Source organism: Seriola aureovittata, chromosome 10 (genome assembly GCF_021018895.1).
Source record: "Seriola aureovittata isolate HTS-2021-v1 ecotype China chromosome 10, ASM2101889v1, whole genome shotgun sequence".
Classification (NCBI taxonomy): Eukaryota; Metazoa; Chordata; class Actinopteri; order Carangiformes; family Carangidae; genus Seriola; species Seriola aureovittata.
In genome coordinates, this window is record NC_079373.1 from 2,605,417 (window position 1) to 2,623,357 (window position 17,941).

At 40.9% G+C, this 17,941-nt stretch overlaps 3 protein-coding genes across 4 annotated transcripts; 1 reads left to right on the plus strand and 2 right to left on the minus strand.

The window, feature by feature from the left end:
• Positions 1 to 1,880: 1,880 nt before the first annotated feature.
• Positions 1,881 to 7,942, minus strand: LOC130176895 (ubiquitin carboxyl-terminal hydrolase 37-like). The gene is made up of 15 exons (XM_056388298.1): positions 6,739 to 7,942; positions 5,807 to 5,868; positions 5,320 to 5,398; positions 5,129 to 5,163; positions 4,815 to 4,881; positions 4,506 to 4,708; positions 4,207 to 4,338; positions 3,970 to 4,093; positions 3,717 to 3,868; positions 3,367 to 3,469; positions 3,094 to 3,170; positions 2,782 to 2,890; positions 2,616 to 2,676; positions 2,319 to 2,476; positions 1,881 to 2,198 (listed from the first exon to the last, which is right to left on the minus strand). Exons 5-15 carry the CDS (start codon positions 4,824 to 4,826, stop codon positions 2,193 to 2,195), a joined length of 1,137 nt encoding a protein of 378 aa, XP_056244273.1. The 5' UTR covers positions 4,827 to 4,881; positions 5,129 to 5,163; positions 5,320 to 5,398; positions 5,807 to 5,868; positions 6,739 to 7,942; the 3' UTR covers positions 1,881 to 2,192.
• A 499-nt stretch (positions 7,943 to 8,441) lies between these two features.
• spata2l (spermatogenesis associated 2-like) lies at positions 8,442 to 14,768 on the plus strand. Its single transcript, XM_056387951.1, has 5 exons — positions 8,442 to 8,611; positions 8,945 to 9,152; positions 11,139 to 11,514; positions 11,851 to 12,135; positions 13,361 to 14,768. Exons 3-5 carry the CDS (start codon positions 11,143 to 11,145, stop codon positions 14,390 to 14,392), a joined length of 1,689 nt encoding a protein of 562 aa, XP_056243926.1. The 5' UTR covers positions 8,442 to 8,611; positions 8,945 to 9,152; positions 11,139 to 11,142; the 3' UTR covers positions 14,393 to 14,768.
• Positions 14,769 to 15,740: 972 nt separating this feature from the next.
• Positions 15,741 to 17,937, minus strand: pdf (peptide deformylase, mitochondrial). Of its 2 annotated transcripts, none has more exons than XM_056387952.1 (3): positions 17,850 to 17,937; positions 16,566 to 17,244; positions 15,741 to 16,269 (listed from the first exon to the last, which is right to left on the minus strand). In XM_056387952.1, exons 2-3 carry the CDS (start codon positions 17,191 to 17,193, stop codon positions 16,112 to 16,114), a joined length of 786 nt encoding a protein of 261 aa, XP_056243927.1. In that variant the 5' UTR covers positions 17,194 to 17,244; positions 17,850 to 17,937; the 3' UTR covers positions 15,741 to 16,111. The 2 variants fall into 2 exon arrangements, with proteins under 2 accessions (XP_056243927.1, XP_056243928.1); XM_056387953.1 differs by having other exon boundaries at positions 17,804 to 17,893.
• Between the last annotated feature and the right edge of the window lie 4 nt (positions 17,938 to 17,941).

Genomic DNA, 17,941 nt, shown 5'->3' on the forward strand with positions numbered 1-17,941 from the left:
ACACAACATATCAACTTCCCCACTCACAGTTGTGGTCACATGCTGAATCTGGGCTACAATACACTCAATACATCAACTCTCCAGCCTCAAGCTCAACATTTCTGACCACCTATCCTCCCCTTCTTGTGAACTACTACAACAAAACAACCTCCTCCTGTCTTGATCAGCTGGCTTCCATCAAAAATCAAAATAGTCTCACTCACACACTCAGCTCCCTGGTATACTCCTGAACTCCGCCAAATAAAATCATGTGAGCGCCAGCTTGAAAGACTTTACAGGAAAACTGGTTTAACAGCGCATCTGGAAGCCTCCACAGACTGCATCCTACAATACAAAGACGCTCTCACTACTCCCCGGTCCGTTTCAGACCGGCTTTCCATCACAACACAGAAACAGCCGACCTCAAAGTCACCTATGACTTCCTCTCATCAGATTCTGGTCACCTCAACATTCTCCTCCCCCCTGGCCCTCACAGCAGCTTTCAACACCATCAACCAACTATGGGGTGCCGAATGTAAAAATTTGGTTACAATTTTTATATATACTCGTCAGTGGCTGTGTGAGCTGAGGCTGCTGCAAGGGGGCGGGACCAGAGCGCTGGTGTGGGTTATTTGCATATTTTCTGAACATTTAGCTTTACACTTGGAGACCCATTTAGATTTAGATTTAACATTTAGATTTGGGTTTGATATTTAGATTTAGAATTAATATCTACATTTAACATTTAAATTTAGATTGATTTGATATTTACATTTAGAATTAATATTTAGATTTAATATTTAGATTTGGATTTGATATTTAGATTTAAATATAGCATTTAGAATGAATATATACATTTAACATTTGAATTTAGATTTAGAATGAACATCAACATTAATGGTGCAGCCCCTCCTGGGTAAGGTCACATCTCACAAACAGACAACAGAGACCATCAGAGACTGCACCGAATTGTCCACATTCAAATCCCTAATCAAAACTTACCCTTTCAGAAGTTGTATCAGCTGTTTCAGTGTTGTATACTTTTAGTATGTTTCTATGATCTTTTTTTAAATCATGTAGAGCGTCTTTGTGCACCATGAAAAGCACCAAAAGCACCAAACCCGACAGTTTCTCTTTACATAGCGACAATGTCACAGTTCTTCCTTCACCCCAGGTTCAGAGTTTGGTTGTCATCCTTGACACCACCTTACACCTTTGCTCTTTGCTATTTAAAACATTAAGTCTTGCAACCTACTGGGGCTTCCTGGGGTCTCATCTGGTAGAGCATCACTTAGGCTCAGTCCTTACTGCAGCGACCATTTGCTGACATGCAGCAAAGGACACGTGGCCCTTTGCTGCATGTCATCCCCCCTCTCTCCCCACCTTTCCTGTCACACTCTCACTGTCCATATCGGAATAAAGGCAAAAAACTGCCCAAATAAATAACTTTTAAAGAAAAGTCTTGCAACCTATTTTCATTATTATTCAAAACGTATTATGTTTTGCAATTACTGAATAGCCCACGTTAGCATTAACAGCTGTACTTACCAGTCTTGCCAAGAGCTACAGCCAAGATTGGATTTAAGAAAAGAGGTTATAATACACCATCTGAGCAACGCTACTTCTTCATGTTAGACTGGACATTACAGTGACTTGGTATCGGAAAGTGACGTAACAGTCCAGCCAGACCGGGGCAAGCTGGTTATTATGCTAACTTCTATAGAAATAGAAGCAATGTAATGTACTAAATTTGTTCTTCCCTAGAGAGCAAGCCATGGAATTGAAATCCAATTTAGAGCCAATTAGAATTTGGATCACTGCTCACAAGAGCTGTGATTTGTGGCGACTGTGGCAAGGAAAAACTTCATCTAATAGGAAGAAACCTTGGGAGGATCCTGGCTCTCTGGGGGGGGGGGGGGGGGGGCCGTTCCTCCTGAGGGCTGGCGATCTTTCTGCTCCTCCTAGCAACAGGACATGCTCATCATCCATCTGCCCAAGGATGTGGTCTTCATCCATCTTTCTCTCTGGGTGTACTGGTATGATCTCTCCATCTCAGTCCTCCATCTTCACCCAAACTCTGAAATGAAAGGCAGAGAAATTAGCCACCTACCTTTCCACGGCTCATTCCGTGGTTGTTGTTCGGAGGACTTGTTGTTTTAGGGATCAAGATGACTGATGATGGTGTCCAGTCTTCTTGAGGAGCGTCCCGCCGTCTATTCCTAAAAACAGAAAATAATAAACTCAACTGTAATTTGTCTGAAATGTAAAGGAGAGCAGTGTTTGTGTGGTGTCTGCCACATCATCTCCATGATGTGTTTGACTTCAGTTTGTCTTCTTACCTGTCTTTGGTAAAACAGGATGTAGGAAGATCTTTGCCGGTGGTCACAGACAGAGGCACCACTTGTCTCAGTGACCATTGCATCATTGTAGGTGAACCACCGGTCAGTCGGGTCTCTCTGGCCGACATCTGGATCCACCCCGTCGCAGATGTAGTGTCCTAACAAGAGAGCAAACATTGTTAGATGTTTTGTCTTATGAAGGTGTTTTTAATTTAAATGATACAGGCCATAGTGATTTAGTGTATATCATTGTTACTTAGAAATGTGAGTTTAAGGAAAATGAATGGATTATCTTACCTGTTGTTGCTGTGGCGCCGATATGGTTGATGGTGCTAACCAAACTGTAGCAGCCACCACCCTGAGACAGACCACAATTAAAGAGTTAGTACGCACATAGTCCTAACATTTACTCATATCAGCCCCAGTCAAATGATAAACAATAGTTCTTAATAGTTTTTTTTACCTTCCTGGATGACACCACAACTTCTCTGGAGAGGACGATGGGGTCATGGTCCTTTATCAGCTGGTATGTTGGAGAATACTTGAAGCGCTTCACATGTAAGACGAGCACTCTGTAGACAGACAGAAAAGATATGAGCACTAGGTGACAGAGAAAAAGATAAAAACGTGGCGTAACAAATTGTTACTATTTGTCTTTTTCATCATAAATACTTCAGAATTACTCCTTAGAGTAGTTTGCCCAGTTTGATATCGATGGGTGAACCATGTATCATCACTGTGCACTGTCACGACAGATGGATTTGATGTCACTCACCTTGGCAGATTGATGAATGATGATTGCTGGCCTGACACGGTACCACCGCACTTGCATAAATACTCCAACTGCGTTTCCTGCAGAACAGCACAAAACCAACATATTTTCAGTACTATACTGGATTTACATCCACAACAACAAACAGCTACACATCCATACACATACTGACGCAAGTAGCTATAAGGTGGTTGATGTGTCAGTGTTTTCCACATCATATCACCACATTATATCAGTGGGTTCTAATGTGAACGAATGAGGAGAGATGTTTCTTACCTTCTGGTAATCTTCGATCATCTCATGTACTGTTCCTCCTCCGGGTATCATGTCCAAGGATAAGTTTGTGAAATCCTCCTCTCTAGCAGATCCTGTTCCGCAACTACACATTGAATGGATAATACAGTTATAATATAGCTGCAGAGGTCATGATGATGCTGATGCTTAACTGAATAGTTAATGATCAATTCACCAAAATTACAAAAGTGTTTTTTGTGTTTTTGAAAAAGAAAGAACTTCAACTGCAAGAAAGTCAAGTAGTGGTTGCTGAAAGGAATATTTAACTTATCCTGACATACTGCAAGAGATGATGAATGTGTGTGTGTGATGTTCATAAGTGTGTAGTTTACCTCTTGCACTTCCTGGTGTTTAGCATTTTAAACACCATGTTATTCTCCACCGGACAGCTGTAGATGGTGCCATTGCTGGCAGCCAGCACCTGCAGCTCTTGGCCCAAGGACCTGATCTGGTGCAGCACGGACGTGAGGAACTCATGAGCATCCTGTAGATATACATGCACACAATTGTACAGAGAGGTTTAAACACCAAGGAGAAACTATCAGGAAGTGGTGAAACAACATAAAATGAAACCTGCTTACGCACTTTCTGACTGAGATCTTCAAATTCACTGTCCCTAAGCGACACCGCCTTCTTGAATGCAGCAAGAACGCTGAGTTTTTGACGAACATTACTGGAGAAATGGGACTCTTTGATATCTATTAATGATCTAGAGAGGGTCGAGGGGAGGGGTTAGAGGCATTGTCCATGACATTAAACGTTGTGGTGTTCAGGATACGACTTAAGGATAAAATTTGTTCTTTCGTCTGAAGGGTGCTGTACCTTATGATTGATGCGTTGGGGCTCAGACTCCAAACCTGCTGCTGTTGGCTAATGTCTCTGATAAAGCATACCAGTGTCAGGAGGCTCTGCAAGCAGGAGTTCATATAGCAGATCTGCACTGGGTTGGGAAACCTGACACAAAAAATGTACAAGTCAAACACATCTCAGTGTCAACAATTCTTCAATGATATGTCCACAGACTGGAGCTCATTTTCTCCCTGTAGCTCTTTGACTTTGATTTGATTCATGCCTCTACAGCCTTGTTTCTAGTGTGTGTATGGACATGCAGATGTACTTACCCAAGACAGCTCATCTGCTTATATCTAGGGGTCTTTATGGGGGCCACTGTAACTTCTTTCTTTCTCTTAGGTTGGTCTTTAGGAACATTGTTCTGTTTTGGCTGTTCCTCCTTCTTGGTGTGGTGGTTAGGCGTTTCAGGTTTGGAGTGGCACGCCTCCTTCGGCTTTTGTTCTTCGGGGATGGGTCCAACCTTACATCTCTTCTGTTGGGGTAAACAAATACTGTGGTTGGATCATGCAAAGATACACTCATCAATTGATAAATATCTGGTGGAATTGAGCGATGCACTTTATGTCAAACATACGTACCTTCCAACACATCCACCAACGTGGCTTCTTCACCTCCTTTGATTTTTTGCCATCTGAGGTGGTGACGCTGGTGACAAAGAGAAACGATGTGTGTTATCTCACTATGAACTGAATGATTGGCTGGAGAGAACACTTACAGAGATAAATCAGTTTCTAGGCACTGCCCTCAAAAGACCAAATACAGCCTTGTATTGACACTAGCAGGATAAAAGTTCTAATTCCCAAAATTTATGGGATTCTCTAAGGCACACAATGTCCCAGCTGACAAAGGGGCTGAAGGATTAAAGAAATGTAGCCAGGAGAAGTGTTCTTACCTTTGCTTGTTGTCTTTAGGAGGATTTTCCTTTTTCTGTATGGAAGAAACCAAAAACACACAAAAAAAGCAATAGAATTAGAATAAACTGTCAAATATCGCTGATGGTGTTTACAATTTACAAGTTCAAATATAATTCTTACTAACTACTTAAATTTGTTTAATATGAAGCCATGACACTGTCAAACATACCAAGGGGCGCCCGAAGAGTCGATACCTCCACGGTGTCCTTTCCTCTTTCTTCTTGGTGACTGCGTCGATGGCAGTGGCACTGGTGATAAAGAGAAAGACAGTTGGTTTTTCTGTAGTTTATTACTGCTGCTCATAAGAAATCATAAATCACAGATAGGGATCATTACGAGAAATAAATCCCTCCTTAGCTGAATTCAGCATCATATTAACTAGAACAGCTTTTATGTCTTTCAGCTCGAGTCCAACTCATATCTCAAGTCTCTGAGAGTCTCAAGTGAAATCCTTTAATACGAGTCCAAGACAAGTCTCAAGTCTTCGTAGGAAAATCATCCTTACATTCAAGGCTGTGTTAATAGTATTTGTATGTGCGAAACATTGTTATTATTGAATACAGCAATTTTCATTGTTCCCATAGAAGCAATTTACACACACATGGCTTTCTCTCAGATGAAGAAATAGTCAGGAAAATGGTAATGAACTTCCTTACCTTCTCTGAGAGCTGTTGAGCTGCTTGAGCTCATCTGCCACATTTATAACTGCTGTTGATTCCTGTACACAGTAAAAAAATATATAAACAACATTAAAATGAATGGAAACATAATGTGTCTTCACAGCTGATATAAACTGGTGTCACAGAAAGCATCTACTAAACACTGAGAACTGCAAAGTGGAAATAGTTTCACGTACAAGGTTGATTACACAGTAAAGAAATTACAGAAAATGTGTAGTGTATCTAGAAAACAAACCTTTCCACAACAGGAAAATAGACGATACATCTTTAAAAGTTTTGTCAATGTTAAACTTGAGCTATCAAACTTGAACTGTCAAACTTAAACTGTCAAACTGGAGCTGTCGAACTGAAAGTAAACTACTTGTGTCTCTCTGCTGTGTCAACTACTGAGTGATTTGTTGTACGATCTGTTGCAGAGAAATTCTGTATGACATGCAGTAATGACACTTCTAGAATTTTACTATGATGTCATAATATCACTGTGTGTCATTCAAATTAGAGTGTAAACATGGTATCAATGTATTTATGTTTTATAACTGATGATCTTAAAAGCCAAAAACTAAACATACACAAAATTTCAACAAAACGAAGTTTATTCATCTTCAAAAACCTAATTGCAACCTGGTGCTTCAGCCATTAAAAAAAAAACACATATCTAAATTAAGTTAATTTAAATATGTGGCGGCTGGTGATAAATATTCTAGGTGGGGCTGTATGTGCCAGAAGCTTTCAGTAACTATCCCAATAAAAGAACCCAAACCAAAAGATACCATTGTTTTAGGGATAAAAACAGGTTGACAGATAATGACAATGATATGAGATGTTTTCTACTGTGTTCAGACATGTAATTTATGTTTGTTCTTTTTATAAACATTATATCAGTCGATGTGAAAAATGACATAGCCTACCTGATAGCTTGTATGCTGTTGGTGAACCTCTGAATGACTCCTGTGATGTAGACAGAGTCCATGTTCCTCTTCTGCAGCTGGTTAAACAGCATGTCTACATGTGCCATGATCTTGTGAAAAGATACTACGAACGTAGTGGGCACTCCCGTACACGTCTTGAACCTTGCGCTGCACGCCACCTGTGGCTTCTCTCATCACGGCAGCTCCGTCATGGACCTGGGCGATTAGTTTTCCCCGTTGTCCTTCAGGAAGAAAAGTCTTCAGCCTTTCCAACACCGCAGTGGCGACTGTGTCAGCGGTCGCGTTTGGAAGCTGGATGAACTCATAACAATGCTCTCGGACTTTATTCAGGCTGTCAATGTAACGTAGCACAAGCACCAGCTGACAATGAGTGGCAGTGTCTGTTGTTTCATCTGCCTGAATGGCCAGATAATCTGCCCTTTTTATATCCTCTAGAATGCAGTCTCGAAGAACCGTCAGCATACTGTCCAAAAGTTCGTTTTGAACTGTCTTTGAGGTGGATTTAAAGACAGTGGCGGTCTTCAGGTGCTCCTCTAACACACCTTCCAGCGAGGCCACAAGGTCGACTAATCATCGAAAAATGCCGGGGTTGTCGGACGATGCTGTCTCATCGTGGCATCGCAATGCCAACTCAAAAGCTCCACAGAATTTCACACAATCAATGATCTTCGATAAAATATGTGTATTTTTATCCACCTCTTCCTTGATTTTTCTCTCCTGTGTCCTTCATCCAGCTGCGCAGCTATGCTAGTCCTGTCTAGCATGGCTAGCTTGACGGCGTTGTTCATGTGCACCTTCCAGCATTCATGTTTTTTAATCCGCTCTGATAAATGTTTTAGGTCTCTAACTCCTGTTACAGCCCCTACAATATCTGTCCCCGGCATTTTAAAAAGTAAACACGGGAAGCAGAATACTGCATTTGCAAAACTACATCCAGTTAGCCAAGCCTTCATGTCATACCAGTTCAAGAGCTCCTCTGGTACGTTTTACCTTTCTCCTGTGTCTGCTGTGTTAAATTCAGACCGGGCTTCTCAGGTCCAAGTTCTTTAACGCGAAGTTTTTCCCCTAAAGTTCTCCTTTCGAAGTGGTTTAGCAAGAGCGATTTTACAGAATTTACGGGTAGCTGAAGCCCTGTGTGTTCTTGGTCTTGTCTACTTGACGCCGCCATCTCGATTTCCGACACTTATTTCTGGTTGCTAAGATACTCATAGGCTTGGGGCGCCCCAAGCTTAACAAATTTGATGACGCTAATTGGCTAAATTACCTGTTGCTATGTGTTTTTTTGTCTCAGCAACAGTCTACCATTGGCTGAGCTGCTGCAGTCGCCGGGGCGACTTCTCTGGCGCCCCAGGAGAGAGGGGAAATGACCGTGGACACACATTACCCCGTAAATTATGGTTTATATTATATATATGGCTCGTTCTTGATTATTCAAAACACATTTATTTGTAGAAAATAAGCACTTATTGTTATTTTCAACGATTATTTTGGAAAAAATAAAAAATCACTTTCCATCAGGGAGGGCGGCGCCCTAGCGCCCCCTATTGGCCAGCCGCCACTGAGTAGGTGTAAACTCCAGACTACATGGATGTGTTACGAGAGATTAAGTTGTCATAATACATCCATGAGACAGGCAAATTATTATTATTTTTCATCGATTAATATAATGTCTATTTTACATGTATCCAGTTTTCCATCGATTTCAGTGAAAGACTAATTCCTTCAAAGATGCACCACACAGCGCCACAGGAAGTCATTCCTGCCTGTGGCCATCGAACTTTACAGCTTCGCTTGTCCTTCAGTGTCAGACGCTCAGAGCCAATAGACTGGCCCATGGACTTATCTCACTCCGGTCAGCAGACGTTACTTCATAACTTATTTATTTATACCTATACTACCTTTGCAATTACACCATATATTTAGACCTTTATATTTGCATTGTATATCTTAACTACCATTCTTAACATATTTCTATTTTTTATTTATATATCATAGTATAAGGACATATTTTTTATATTTATATTTTGTATTTATGTTTTTATCTTTATCTTCATAATGTTACTACTTATTCTATACTCTTTGCTGTTACATGTAAAATTATACTGTACTACTAAATTTACCCCTGGGAGTCAATACAGTATTCTGATTCTGATCCAGATTTTTGAAGTCAAACTACTCTCTACAGGAGAATCCCACTCACCCGCCCTCCTCCCGGCCCACCCTGATACAACTACCAAGCGAACCCGTCTGAAGCTGGGGGAAATCCTTGACACGTGACAATGTTTACTTTATTCTAGAAAATCAAGCAGCTAGCAGCTATACGGCGATGACCGTGTGGCCGGAAATGTTTTATACGATTCACTGATAAACATCTGACTAAGTGTCAAGAACAGGTGAGTATTTGTGTCTCTAGTCTGTCAATCAAAGCTGATACTATGGTCAAAATACGACGAAATAACGTTAGCTTAGCTTTAACACCAGTAATGGTTGGCTGGTTAGAGATGTCGTTCACAATTGTAGAAATTGAATGTTGTTTTGTGTAAAAGAATATACCGAACTATTAATTTAATCAACGGGGGTCGACCTTTAATTCGCCGTATGTCCAAGACAACATACACCTCTAATCCGTTTGAAGTTTTTATTTTTCTGAGAATATTAGATGTTACTTCCTGAGTCTTTTCTCGAAAATTAAACACCATGGTCTGACCCAGTGCTAAAAGTTTACTTGATTTGGTGGGATGTATGTTAACTGAAATGAATAAAAGCCGTCACCCTTCGGAAAATCTTTCGAGTGTTATATTATGACAAAATCGTTTAGAAAAAAAGCAAGAGATTTTTGGTTTGGAGAGATTTGGTTTGAAGTTCTCGCCATTAAAAGCAGGACGCAACATTAACAGCTAACCTAGCAAAACTAGCTAGTCAGTGATGAAATACGCTAATGCTCAAACTGAGCTGCAGACAACAACAAGGCCAGTTTATAGCAGAGACCTGACTTAACCTGACCTTACGGTGTCGGTCAGCACGTTTGCTCATTACACAAGAAACTTTACATAATCTTTTTTTCTTTCACTTGGGCCAAAGTGTCACAAGTTTCACTTTCGGTTTTAAGCACAAGTGGATTTAAGCTCGAAACAATTATAGTTAACGTAATTTGTAATATTTCATGCAGCAAAGGGTTGTAATACTTAGTATTTCCAGTGGCATAGTTCCCTTAGCTTGGTTTGCACCCATTATCTCAAGGCAGATAACATCTGACAAGTGATTTAACCACAGTTGTACAGAAGTACTAGTGTTATAGTGAAATTTTCTTTGCTGTTATAAAGCCACGAGTGTTGTAGAGTCTCTCTATGTATTTATCATATTTTATTTATATATATATATATATATATATATATATATATATATATTACCATTAATGTGGACAGTGTCTCTGACACAATGACCATAACGGCATTTGGTTTTAACAGTATTCTATCTCAAAATCTCTTCCCACTAGTTTGCCATCTTATGACAGGAAATTAATCTATGTATTAAAATGCATTCAGCAGAATCATATTCACCACATTGCCCTGAGGCATGAGGAAGTTAAGTCAACTCACTTCAACTTTATTTCTAAAGCACAATTAAAAACAACTGGAGCTGAACAAATGTACAAAGGACAATTAAAATAGATAAAAGCAAATAAAACAAATGTATAGAATAAGTAAAACACAAGGAAAGAATTGTAAATATAGGGTATACAGAATATGTAAACATACTAACAAAAATACAGTTTCATACAATTATGAACATGACAACGAAGTAAAAGATTTGTGAGCTAAAAAGGCCAGTGAATAAACAGGACATACAGGAGGGATGAGTTTCAGATCTGAGAGATCCAGGAGCAGAGTGCCAATGAATAAAATCGGTGAGGTGAGGTGAGGTGAGGTGAGGTGAGGTGATATGAGGTGGGGCCTGACCATTAAGATTCTTAAAAGTAAGCAGCAAAGTCTTAACCTGAATTCTGAAGTGAACAGGGCCTGGGGTGATGTGCTCATGCTTACAGCTGTAAGGATGCAGTGGAGTTTACTGTTGGAGCATCACAGCCTTTGTATTAATTTGGATTAAGCACTGACTAGCATATGGAACATGTGTATGTAGTTTATATATTAAAATTGGTCTCATAACTGATCAAGATATCATTAACATACAAATCTCCTGCTGAAGCTCATCCTCCATTTTAATTTAAGAAGATTTGGATCTTCTGGATCTGGGAAACTGTAAAATAATGGATTAGATCAGATTGGCCAAATAATGATTATGTTCGAACAGCACAGTTATTATCAGATGAGAACAGAGTTTCATCCTTCATTTCGTTGTCCTGTTTGTCTCCCGCTCAGCTGAATGATAGAGATGAGCAACTCCAAGCAGAGAGCCAGCGATCTTAAGAATGCCTATGATCACAGTCTGGAGCAGCAAATTATGGGACGAGGCTCCAACCTGGCGTGCAGAGATGAGGAGCTGTGGAAGCAGGTGGAGGGGCCACTGAGGGATGGAGATGCTCAGGAGACACACTGCCTGGGTCTGGATCCACTGAGTGTGATGGAGGAGTCGCTCAAGGCAGCAGCAATGGCATCAGCAACAAGAGCAGCCAGGGGTGGGCAAGTCAAAGCCAGAGGAGGGCTGCAAGGCCTGGCTAAAGCTTTTGAGGTCCTGGAGCAAGCGGCCCTGAACCTGTACCTCGGTCCCTGGAGGGAAGAGTACAAAGTAGTCAAGGTTGGCAGAAAAAAAATGATGGAATCTATGATTAAATTTCTGATTTAGGGGGTCCGGGCTATTATAATATCATCAAAATGGCCATTAAAAATAAAATGCTCTTTGGTTAGGGTTAGGGTGAGGGTTATGATTATGACATGACATGACATGTCCAGGACAAAATCAGTTCAGGGGTTCAAATATGATGCATGTTTTTACATGACTATATGATATTTTAGCGAGGTCTCTCTTGTAAAAGAGACAATGTATCTGATAAGAAATAAGTAAAGATATTTGATTGATTGATTTTCTAATTTTTGATTTGTTTGTTTTTCTTTGTTTCCACTCATGTCCCAGATGTACTCCGGCATGTTCACCCACTATATCAAACCTGTGCTGTCGATGCCACAGATTAAGAAACTGTTTGGCCTGTTAGGATACCAGCCCAGCTCTTCTCGGCACGAGCAACTTTTTCTCCAGGCACTCGCTGCTTCTCTGGATGAACTCCTCCACTTGTCTTGTGCTTTCTACCTGGCCCGTTGTGAGTGCCGCCTCCTTCAAGCAGCTCTTGGGAAACATGTAGGTGAGCCCCAGTGGGAGCTGAGTTTGGTGAGAGAGAGGCAGAGAGGAAACAACCTACAGGTATGTTTGCCTGGTGTTTGGAAAATGAATTCGTCACTCGTGGGGTGAGGTCTTTATTTTGAAAAGCTGTTATGTAGAGATGGGATGCAGCCCCCGCTTTGTGATTAACCGCTCCAACCACACTCACGCTTCTAGACATTGGTCAAACCCACAGGCATTTTATTTGCATTTTAGGGGAGATCCCAAAGTTTCCAAAGGAACCAAATAAGTCAGGCATAAAATAATGGTCTAGACACAAATAGTGTTGTCTGATGGAATGGCGCCACCATAGAAGACCATGGAGTCTTGGCCTTGGGTATTTTACTCTGTGAACATCAGGTAGTTTCAGTGAAGGGCTGTAACAAGATGAAACAGATGATCTTTTATGTAGAAGGCTGTGGGAATATGCTGACTTTGACAAATTTTCTGCTACCGTTTGGCACTGGATACATTTCTATCCAGATCTGTGAGTCTCACCATTGCTAATATTCTATTTCATATATCCTTTTCAAATATAAATCCAGTTAAAATGGGGTTTCAGGCTCATTAAATGAGTTTTCCAGATAGATTTTAAATGACTCTCTTTTCTGCTTGGATGCCTCACACATTTTTACTGGTTATTGTTTGAAATGCCCAGTGCAAGTGACATTAATGCCAGCTTTTAATACTTGACAGTTTTAGGGAGCTTTGCTGTTCAGTACTCAGCCCTCTGAGGTCTAAGGGCATTTTCTCGATTACTACATTATTTCTTACATTTTTTAATATTTAGAGGGTACTTGCATCTAACATAATACCAAAGTGCTTTATATCACAATTTTCGGACAATCTCAGCTCTTTCTGTAATGAGGCCCCTTTTTGTCGTAGCGCACTGTGCAAACAGATAATTTAGCCCAAATGCTGAAAAATTTAAGCCTTGTTTTTGAAGTTCTTCAAATATTTTGTGAAAACAAACCTTTACTGATTTGGATGAATTGTTTTGGTACCTGAAATGGGTTTACCAAAGTCTATAGGTTCATAAAATGAAATTTTGTAATATCACAGTAATATTACTTTAACCAAATTTTAGAGGCTATGAGTCATGTATGATCTCACAAGAACATGTAAGGAAAAGTGGACAGTCTACAGATTCTAACAACATTTAAACCACATTTCTACGCTTATTATCGCAAGGATTTTAATAGAACCACCCATCGTCCTCAGATGGTTAAATAACTATTGAAGATTTATTGTCCTTGCATGTCAATAGGTCGCCTTGGAAAACACCAAGAAGACACTGAAAGTCAAGCAGCCACTGATGGAGCCGTTGGATGGAGAAATGGACATGGATCTGTACACAGATGAGCATGTTAATGGGCGGCAGAGAGAGGCACTTGTCAATGATGACGAAAGTCCCCGCTCTTTAGCCTGGCTGACTCCAAGTAGTGCATCTCCCGCTCCTGTCAAAACACAGAGCAACGGAATGACATCCTTGTCCTCCTCATCCACCTCCCTGGCTGTCACACAGCAGGTCTGCATCTCTACACTCAACTGCCAGCTGCCCAAGGTGTCACCTCTGGAGTCACAGGGCACCAGAAGCTCCGCCAGCAAGAGGCAAAGCAGACATCCCTATGAGGAGTCAGGGTTTGACAAAGCAGAGTCACAGTCAGTCAGTCTGCAGTTAGAAGCGATGGAGCTTTGCAGGAGTGATGCTGAAGCCAACCACTTCTGCAGCTGTCTCCAGTCTTCTACTGTCTATCCTAATCGATGTATTGAATGCAACACTTTGCACAATATCACCTGTGACTTGCATCAGCAATGCATTATGAAGAACCACAGTATTGTGACGTCTTACAATATGGCTGAAGAAATGAAAGAACAAGGAGCAGAGTCAGCACAGAGTGAAAGTCTCAGAGTGAGTGACAGGGCAATACCAACTCTCACCAGCAGCAGCAGCGCAGCAATGTCTTCATTAGTTCGGTATCATGACCCTGAATCCATAAATCCATCTCTTCCTCCAATCACCTATCACGACTGCTGCAACCTCGCCCAGCTGGACCCTCAGGTCCTGTGCCACACCTGCAGTGTCTTCCACACTCGTTCCTGCAGAGATGTAGACGGCTGCCAAAGACAGCACCACACAATCAAAAAGCTGGAAGTGTGTGCCTGCGGGAGGACATGTCCCAGAAACCCTCTGGTTCTGTGCAGATATTGTGGAAAAGAGTATTGCCGGGATTGTTGGTACAGAAATCCTGTTGTATGCACCTGTGGCCAAACCTTTGACCAGTCATCCTCTGTGTGATGTGTATTAGAAAAGTGGTGCACTATTGAGGCACAACTAGCAAAATCACAATGCCTTAAATATGCACACTTTAAAATCAAGAACAATCAAATCCAAATGTTGCCTTGACACAATTCTGAAATGCAGTATTATGTGTGCTCCAGTTTTCTATTTGCAACTTCTCTCATTATTCTACTTCATCCAGGTATTCTGTAAATGGACATATTAACCATCATCATCATTTTAAAGTATTGTGTATCTTTGAGACTTGAGGTTGTGGTTACAGTTTGTGCTCTTGAGTCACTTAAATGTAACTTGGTGCAAAGCACACGGACATCTGTTTTCATCTGTATTCAATGCCTGCACTCAGACTGGAGTAAAAATGGTCGATCTGCCACTTGTCTGTGTTAAATGTGTTTTATCATACCTGAGCAAATGACTTGGTGACAGTAGAGTTCTGGTATATACCAGAAACATCAGTTCTCACGTTTATTACTGTATTCAGTCATATCGAACACTAATCAAGTCCTTTCTGAGAACATTTGAATGCCTTTACCTTTTGGCTGAGTATGTGGCTCTTTTTGTATGTAATTGCTCTTGAAACAAACAAAGGCCTCATCTAACAATTATTGTTATTAGTTCATCTGCAGATTATTTTCTTGGTTTATCAAATCATTGTTTGGTTGATAAAATGGCCGTCACAATTTCCCTAAAGGCTCGGTTGAAATATTTGGGCATTTTTGCTTAAAAATGACTTAAATGATTAATCAGTGATCAAAATTGTTGCTGATTATTTTTTAATTAATAAACTAATAATTTTAACCCTAAACCAACATGTTTTTTTTGACAAGATTTCAGTTAATACAGCAGGAAAAAGTGCACTAAAGGATGAGGAGAGCCAATGTAATGATGTACAGTATGTACAGTATATACACACATTTATAATATGATGAACTGCCTTTTTAAGCTTGGTGACAGATCAGCTGTGGAATAATTTAATAGGAAATATATGTAAAATATTCTTAACCTGGAGGTGCCTGCTTTTCATTGGATGGATTAAATCAAATCAAAATCTAATCAGTAATTTGGCCAAACTTACGACTATATTTCATTTAGTATTTTGGAAATATCCTGCAGACAGAACTCCAGAAAACTTGCATTCAGTTGTTAGACTGTTTTTCCAGGACATGTCGTGCGTCCCCCGTCCAAATCTGACCAGGGTCACGTAGACTCGTCCAAATTGTGTTTTATATTATTATTTGACATTTTTGTTCAAATAACTTTAGTGATAGCTTCTGGATAATTTAATGATGTTTTACATCAGTGTATTTACAGGAGTTAACAGATGGAGGTCATCTATTGAAATGGGTCATATTTTTTGCTGTACAAGCATTTTATTCATCATGACAGTGTCAGACATAATTCACAAATTTTATCATGAACATTTCAGCTTCTTTATTTATCAAGCATCTGGAGGTCCACAGAACTTTGCTCTCTTGGCTGCATTTTAAAGGGATGTAACTGCTTTGGGGTTTCTGCCATGCACCTTGTAGCAACCACAAAAACACTTCCAGTGCTCTGATGTATTTTTATTTGAAGCAATTCTCCATGATCCTGGAACCAAATTCCAAAAGAATTTCAGGTTCACAGATGGTGTGGAGCAAAACTTAAATCATATCATCAGTTTTACCGATCGCTGATGTAAATGTCCGTGGTCGGTCCTGAGGATTTGTCCGGTTTCTATTGATTGTGCTCGTGCCAGTTGATGTTGATGAAGGTTTTACTGTCCATGCGGTCAATGTAGAGGACCCCATCCAGGTGGTCCATCTCATGCTGGACGATACGAGCTGTCCAGCCGCTGGCCTGCCACGTGACAGCTTCACCCTTTTCATTCAGACCTGCAGGAAGAGCATGCAAGGGACAAGAAAAATATACAGAGATGTATTAGTATCTGTCCTTTTAATGTGTCTACTAATAAGACACAGAGATGCCAATATCACATCAGAAACCTAGTCTAGTGTCAGCACCCTTATTAACACTATTCATACTCTTATAAAATGCTCCGTTTAGAATCTTTTTTATTGTTTTTTTAGTGTCTTTTTTTAAGACTCAGATGATATTTGGCACAAATGGTGAAAAATGTAAAAGGCAATGTTGTATAGGAAACACAGGATCAAGTTATAAACATGCGTACCAGATACTTCCACAGACAGGTAGCGAGGAACTGTGGCAGAGTAGCCTGAGATGCTCTCACATGCTTCCTGAAACAGCACAGTCCGACCATCCAGCACCCTCAGCTGTGGGTTGACGAAGATTCTCAGGGGCTGGACGGAGAGACCACGGACCTCCCTCGATGCTGTCGAACTCTCTTCCAACATCCTCTCCGGATATTCCAGGGCCATGATGCGGAGTGGCACCCCAATCTGAGGTGCACTCAGTCCAACGCAATCAAGCTTCCGCATCACTTTCACCATGGTGTTGATGACCTTTTGGATCTCCGGCCCTGTTACAGCTGCAGGGTCAACAGCAGCTGCGCTGGCACGCAGCACTGGGTCTCCTACTTGGCACACGTGACCATACGGAGGACTGGGAGAGGGTATAATCTTCCGTTTCATGTAATGGAGATAGGAGCGCACCTTGACATTGATGCAGTAAGAGCGTCTGCAGGGTACAGGTGAGTGGGGTGAGATGTGTGAAAGACTAGTGTAGGTCACTGTTGGTGAACTCGAGGCTGAGGCTCTGCAGTGAGGGGCTTTGGATGCACAAAGTCTGAACCCCGTTCTGGAGAGTTGGAGCAAAGATACACATGATGTTGTGTTCATGGTGGAGCTTCAACTGGGAAGAAGTATCACATCAGGGGGTGATACACAGTGCTGTGGGGACATCATACAAAAGAAGGACATGTAGTTACTTTATGTTTCTTACCCTGTGTCATTAAGACCACATGCCACATTTTGAGACTTAATGAAGTCATTAATTTGATGACAATGAGACATTTAAATTCAGGCCCAATCTTGCCCTCATACGTCCAGACAAACATTACACCTATAATTTAATGTTTAACATGTCATTCCAAAACCATGGGCATTGATTTACAGCCACTCATCTGATTTCAGGCCAGTGCCGCAGTGTTTACTTCTACCACTGGGGGGCGCAATTGCTAAAACATTTCAATTTGAGATGCCATAGCAAGATTTTGGTAATTTTATATTAGATATAATCTTTGTCAATCATTCATGCGGTTAGTTTTCTGCAACGCTTCCTCCGTTTAGCAGAATATAGCTGAGCAGTACGTTAAACACCGCCGACGGGGTAGTCTGGTGATGCGAAACATGCGCGCCCAGTCAATAGCCACTACAAGGTACAAAGCTAAGTCGTTAGCATGAGAATATAGACGTTACATATACAAAATACACTAGTAATTCTACTAACCAAGAGTAGTATTTGCCAATTTAAAGACTGTGTATATCTCGGTTACCTTGCACTAGTTGGAAAGGACCAACACCACACACTTAGGAGAGGACGTTACCGCAGCTCAGTGAAGCTAGTTCCGGGTCAACAAAGTCACAC

Coding starts and splice junctions, on each gene's coding strand:
- pdf (XM_056387952.1), bottom strand. CDS start 17,193: ATGAACACAACATCATGTGTATCTTTGCTCCAACTCTCCAGAACGGGG. Junction 16,270..16,565: donor CCTGTCTGTGGAAGTATCTG/GTACGCATGTTT, acceptor CTCTTCCTGCAG/GTCTGAATGAAAAGGGTGAA.
- spata2l (XM_056387951.1), top strand. CDS start 11,143: ATGATAGAGATGAGCAACTCCAAGCAGAGAGCCAGCGATCTTAAGAAT. Junction 11,515..11,850: donor AAGAGTACAAAGTAGTCAAG/GTTGGCAGAAAA, acceptor CTCATGTCCCAG/ATGTACTCCGGCATGTTCAC. Junction 12,136..13,360: donor AGAGAGGAAACAACCTACAG/GTATGTTTGCCT, acceptor GCATGTCAATAG/GTCGCCTTGGAAAACACCAA.
- LOC130176895 (XM_056388298.1), bottom strand. Junction 3,869..3,969: donor TTGAAGATCTCAGTCAGAAA/GTGCGTAAGCAG, acceptor GTATATCTACAG/GATGCTCATGAGTTCCTCAC. Junction 2,677..2,781: donor TTGTGGTGTCATCCAGGAAG/GTAAAAAAAACT, acceptor GGTCTGTCTCAG/GGTGGTGGCTGCTACAGTTT.